Raw genomic sequence first — 5,638 nt, 5'->3', positions numbered from 1 at the left:
GCCCGAGCCTCTAGCCACCACCGCCCGTCCCCAAGAGCCAGGCGGGCCTCAGTGTGAGGAGGCCGTGGAGCCGGAGGAGGGACCGAGCCGGCCTCAAGCCCTGCAGCCGCTGCGACCCGGAGGGCCCCGCCGCGTGCTCTTCGCCGACGAGGCCCTGGGACTGCCCCTGGCCCAGCTGAGGCGTTACCAGCCTTGGGGCTGCGGGGGTCTCGGAGGAGGGCCGGATGAAGAGGACGAGTCCCCCCCGGAGCTGGGCTTGCCCGGGAGCCCCCCGGGAGCAGGGCCCGGGCCTCCCTTCTACCTGCTACCGGCCTTCGTGCTGCCCCCAGCCCCGGGCCGGCTGGAGCGCCTTCGGGGCTCAATGGTGGAACTGGAAGACCTGTTCCCTCCGGAGGATCCAGGTATGCCTGGCCGAGCCCCGGTTCTCCGCGGCCTAATCCGAGTGCTCAACCTCTCTTACCATAAGGCAGTGCATGTGCGGGCCACCCATGACGGCTGGCTGACCTTCCAAGACCACCCGGCCCACTACGTCCCCGGGGGGAGCAGCTCTCCCGAGGACGGGGGGCAGACCGACTGCTTCGCTTTCCAGTTGCCCTTTGAGCCCCCCAGCGTAGGCACGAAGGCACTGGATGGGGCCCGCATCGACTTTGTGGTTCGGTACCAGACCCCCGAGGCCACCTATTGGGCCAACAACCAGGGCAAGAACTATACCGTGGTGCTGAAGGAGACAGCGGCAGCAGCCCGGACCAAGGGGCTTGGCCTGGCAGGGCCTCCGGGGCCCCTGTTGGCACCCCCTGCACCCCCACCAACGAAGCACCTCTTTTGGGAGGTCGAGGCGAAACAGCTGAAGAGCTGTATGAAGCCTGTCAGACACAGGTAACTTCCAGCACAGTGCCCACACTCTGCCCCTAACCCACACCTTTCACAGGATGGGCCTCTGGGGCCTCGGCTCCTTAATGGTCTGCAGGCAGCCGTGTCCCTGTTTCCCCCCATTCAAAGGGGGTCAAAGGTCCCAGTAGGGGTTAGGCAGCTAAGACGGCCCAGTGGGTTCCAATCCCCCGGGCCTTAGACACTGCTAGCAGCTGTGGGCCTCTCTTGTGCCTCTGTCTCATCAATTCTGGTTGTGGTGCCTTTTGATCTTACTGTTTGAGTTGCTTCTGAACCATCTTTGCTCAAGCAGCTAAGGTCACTGGCCTTGGAGCAGTACCTCTCAGCAGAACTGAGCAAAGCAGGGACAGGATAGTAGACTGAGTCACGTTGTCCTAGGATTTAGACCTGGAAGGGACTTTCGGCCTCATCCTCTCCAACTGGAAGTGGAGGAGCCGGCATCAGACTCAGCCCCAGATGCTTGTTGCCTTTGTGACTTAGGGCAGAGCCCCTCCCTGAACCTCAGTGTCATCCTCCTCAGGGAGGGAGCTGGACTATATCTGAGGTTCTTTCTAGCCTTGTATGAGGAAAGATAGGGAGGCCCCATGCTAAGCTGGAGTTGAAGAAAAGCAGCTACTCCTCGGTCCCATTTTCTCTGGGATTACAGATAGGGAGGCCCAGTACTGCCTGAGAAAAACAGCCTCGATGGCCCATCATGGTCCCTGTGGATGTGCTCCATGGCCTCTTTGTGGCGGAGTAGATCTGAAAATGCTATCTCCCACTGGCCAGCTCTGGGGCTGTCCCCAGTCCTATATTCAAAACCTGTCTAGGGGGGCAGCTGGGTAGCTCAGTGGATGGAGAGTCAGGCCTAGAGACGGGAGGTCCTGGGTTCAAATCGGGCCTCAGACACCTCCCAGCTGTGTGACCCTGAGCGCAGGTCACTTGACCCCCGTGGCCCACCCTTACCACTCTTCCACCAAGGAGCCAATACACAGAAGTTAAGGGTTTAAAAAAATAATAAAAATAAATTAAAAAAAAAACCAAACCTTTCTAGTTTGGCAGGACGAGACTTCATGCTCCAGCTGAATTCACACAGATCACTGTCATCCATTTGGACCCCCATTCTCTTCTAATGTGACAGGCAGAGTGGTAACAGTGGATGGTGGATTGGCCTTAGAGGCCGAAAACTTCGGAATCCCACCTTTGAGGCCTACTGGCTGTGTGACTTTGGGCTGGTTACTAGTGCTCTAGGCCAGTGGTGTTGAAACTCAAATACAAAGGGATCCCTGCTGGCTATGTAGTGACTTAGAAAACTACAAATTCACATTATCTGTGTGATGTCGTATTTTACTTTGTTAACCATTCGCCCGTGCCATTCTAATCTGGTTCCCTGCTGGGGGAGTTTGGTACCTCTGCTTTAAGACTATAAATGATATAGACACTGCTGGACTCAGCGGAGGGAGTGTCTTCACTGCATAGAAGGAGTTCCTCACATTGACAAAATGACTAGAGAAAATGGGCCCCCCAAAATGTGCTTGGCACCACCGCAGATGGGTATGGGGCTGTGGCATATGCATAGATGACTAGTTACTCCAGCATCCCAAACAGAGCATGGGGTAACATCCAGTGGAAGACTGGACTAATGGGCCAGGTTTCACCAGACACACACCAGAGAGACCCCAGAATGCTGCCTGTTCTGAGGGGCCTCAGGCAAGGTGGCACTAGAGGTGGCCTTTAAGGGGCTAGCCAGAAGGAAGGAGGCATGTAGACCAGAAAACGCAGACTGGGTCGCTGGGAACAGCCAAAGAGCAGTTTCTTCTGTCGTGTTCCCCCCTCCCCCCCCCCGTTTCCCCGAGTGTACAGCTGTAGAGAGCCATGGAAAAGCGCCTAAGCCTCCGAGTGAAGGGAGAACTTGGCCATCGTGGTGTCTGCCCGTCTTGCTTGGTCACCGTGGCCTGGGCCCTAGCCAGAATAGTTTTCAGAAGCAGAACCCAGAGGTCTGATCACTTAGGCTCTTGTCTCATCGAGTGACCTGGGGAAAACCCCTTCCCTCAGCCTCGCTCTCCTCGTCTTTCCAGTGGAGACGATAAACCCGGCACTGTCGTTCGGTCTCTCCTGTCCTCGCCTGCACTCCTGAGCCCCTTTTGGTCTGGGTAATTCATCTCTGGTGCCTGGCACAGACCGGGCCCTTACTCCACAGTCAGTAGAGTTGGAGCCGGAGTCCCCAAATGCTCTTTGGTCCTTCCCTGTGTGGTCTCTGGCTTTTATCACATGAAGGGGCTGGACAGTCCCTTCCAGTTCCAAGTCCGGAGACCTTTTGGAAAGGCCAGACATAAGAGTTTGAAAAGGAGGGAGAAGAAAAGACAGGAAACTTCCCAGCTCAGACCAAAGCATTCCGATTGTAAGAGAACTGCCAGCGCAGTCTCGAAGTGACCGCAAGCAGCCTGTTGAGGAGATGGTGCCTGGGGTTCCTAACAAGCCTTTCAATCCTCTTTTCAGTGGCCTAATGCTCAGTTGGCGGCCTCTTATTATCGCTGTGCATCAGGTTCAAGTTCGTGAGTATCGGAAAGCCAGCATGGCAAGTCTTCATTTGGCTGGGTTGGAACCAGTTTGTACTTTGGGGCCCGTCTGAACGCTAGACTTGGGAGGCACTTCCAGCTCTGGCCTACGTGCTGTGCCCCTCGGGCCTCGGCAAGTCGTTCGCCCTCTTTCAGCCTCCAGATCTTCTCTTCTGCTTCCAAAGGGCTCTTCGACCTCCAACGTGCTAAAACGTGTCTCATTCTTCGGGAGGACCTAACCTCCCCGCTGCGAAAAGATGGAGGGACTCAGTTCATTTCCTGAGCCCAGAGCCACACTGGCACCAGCTCGTTAGCCCCAGGGCCTGTACGTAGGAGAGAGCTGAGAGAATGACCACTGCAGACAGTCCTTGGATTCTTCTTGCACTAAAAGAAGAGGGGGAAGGGGGGAGGTGTTCAGCCAGGTCTCTGAGCACCCTACAGGGGAGACTCCCAGGGGTCTTAGTTGGATACCAATCAGATCTGCCACTTAGGCTTATGCTAGTATTTTTTGATCCTTACCACCCTCGGAGGCGCAGGTGCTTTTTTTTACAGCTGAAGAAACTGAGGCAGATGTTCAGCTGCCAGTGCCCTGGAGAGTAACAGGGAGGTTTGGAAGCCAAGCCACTCTCGGCCTCCATTTCTTCAACTATAAAATGGGGTTGTTAATGGCTCTGACCTCCCAGGGTTGTTGTGAGGAATGGGTTCCAAGCCTTAAAATGCCATGGAGTGGCTTGCTGTCAGCTTCTGATCGAAAACTCTATGCCTCCCGCTTCCCCCACCCCACCCCTGCCTAGCAGGCGGTCTGTTAGTGTTAACGGGCCTTTGGCAGTGGGGCACCTCAACAGATTCGGTGCATTTTCTGCTGCCCCTCTAAAACTTGGCTTTACCCTTCAGACTTCTTTACCTCGTCCTGACAGGGATGGCCCTGAACTTTTGTCCAGCTTGGGCTGGAATCCAGCTTCTGACCTTTGGGGGTCCTGAGCCAAAGCCCTTCCCTTCTGGGAGAAGAAGAGGAATGTTTCTTCTTGTTGAGGGGAGAGCACCTTGCCAGCCTGGGGGCCTAGGAGGGCACGAATGGGGCTCTGGACTGCCAGGCACTCCCTCTCATTGCCCCCCCCCCCCCCCCCGTGTTATTCTCACACTTGCTCCTCTTCAGCGAGCACTTGAGGCCTTTAAGTGCAAGCACTCATGCGACTCCCAGGAGACTCAAGATGTCTGCATCCCTATTGGTAGAGCACAGGGAGTGTTGACAAGCGGGCTGTCCTCCAGAGGGAGGGATCGGACATACACTAAGACTAGTGGAATTCCCTGGGCCGGCCACGAGGCAAAGCTAATTGGCATCCCCACTAGCAAAAAGTGAGTTTGGTTTTGTAGCCCCAGCCCCGAGTTGGCATGGTGCCTGGCACATAGGAAGTGGGAAATGCTGGTTGACCCGACTTCAGTTTGAGTCTCTGCTCAGACTCTTAGAATCCCAGGCTGGCAGGGCTAGAATGTATTCTAACTCCATCTAGATCTGGATGAATGAAATGACCGCGCCAAGGCTCTGTTGCTGGCAGCCCGGATCTCTGTACTCCAAATCTAAAGTTCCTTCTACTGTCGACCGCTCGGCTGGCCGCTTCTCCGTGAGCCTCCGGTGTCTGTGACGTGAACGGGCCAGATCCTCTCTGGGCCAGTTCCCTTAGAGTGGTGTTGTTGGGAAAGTACCTTATGTTGAAGAAATAAATAAACCATGAGTCCTTACACTGGGCCCCAGAGTCTCTTTGGTGGGGAAACCAAGGCACAGGAGCTCTGGCATACCAGGTATCCGAAAAGCCAGGAAGCCACCTCCGAGCTTTCCTGATAACAGCCAGGGTTGTTAACTCAAGGACCGGAGAGGAAGGAGGGGAAAACGGTGAACCCTGGTTGGGAAGAATGGTTCCGATTTTCCCAAGTTGCCCTGCAGGGTGGCCCAGCTTATCGCCCGCTCCGTGCATGCCTGGCTCCCCAGGGTAGCTGCTCACGGGCTTGGGCTTTCTTTTTTAAACACCACGGAAGCTCCACCCGGCCAGGGCATCAGCTCCATTCCCCATTGTGTTCTTCCCCACCCATGAGATAGTAATGATTTTACAAGGAGCCTCACAGAACACATAGCAGGAGCCACGGCATTGCTTCCGAGGATTCATCGTGGGGGCTGGAGCGGGGGGAAGGGGTGGCGTGCCAGAGGCTCCCGGCCT

The 5,638-nt window shown here is 56.0% G+C and overlaps 1 protein-coding gene across 1 annotated transcript; it reads left to right on the top strand.

The window, feature by feature from the left end:
* Positions 1–10: 10 nt before the first annotated feature.
* LOC123256430 (protein phosphatase 1 regulatory subunit 3F-like) lies at positions 11–5,157 on the top strand (the record flags this gene model as incomplete). The annotated part of the gene is made up of 2 exons (XM_044685048.1): positions 11–876; positions 3,367–5,157. Coding segments are annotated over 2 exons (999 nt in total), but the record flags the coding sequence as incomplete, so codon positions are not given.
* Positions 5,158–5,638: the final 481 nt, after the last annotated feature.

Source organism: Gracilinanus agilis, unplaced genomic scaffold (assembly GCF_016433145.1).
Source record: "Gracilinanus agilis isolate LMUSP501 unplaced genomic scaffold, AgileGrace unplaced_scaffold5885, whole genome shotgun sequence".
NCBI classification, from domain to species: Eukaryota; Metazoa; Chordata; class Mammalia; order Didelphimorphia; family Didelphidae; genus Gracilinanus; species Gracilinanus agilis.
This window is presented reverse-complemented; position numbering and strand designations above follow the sequence as displayed.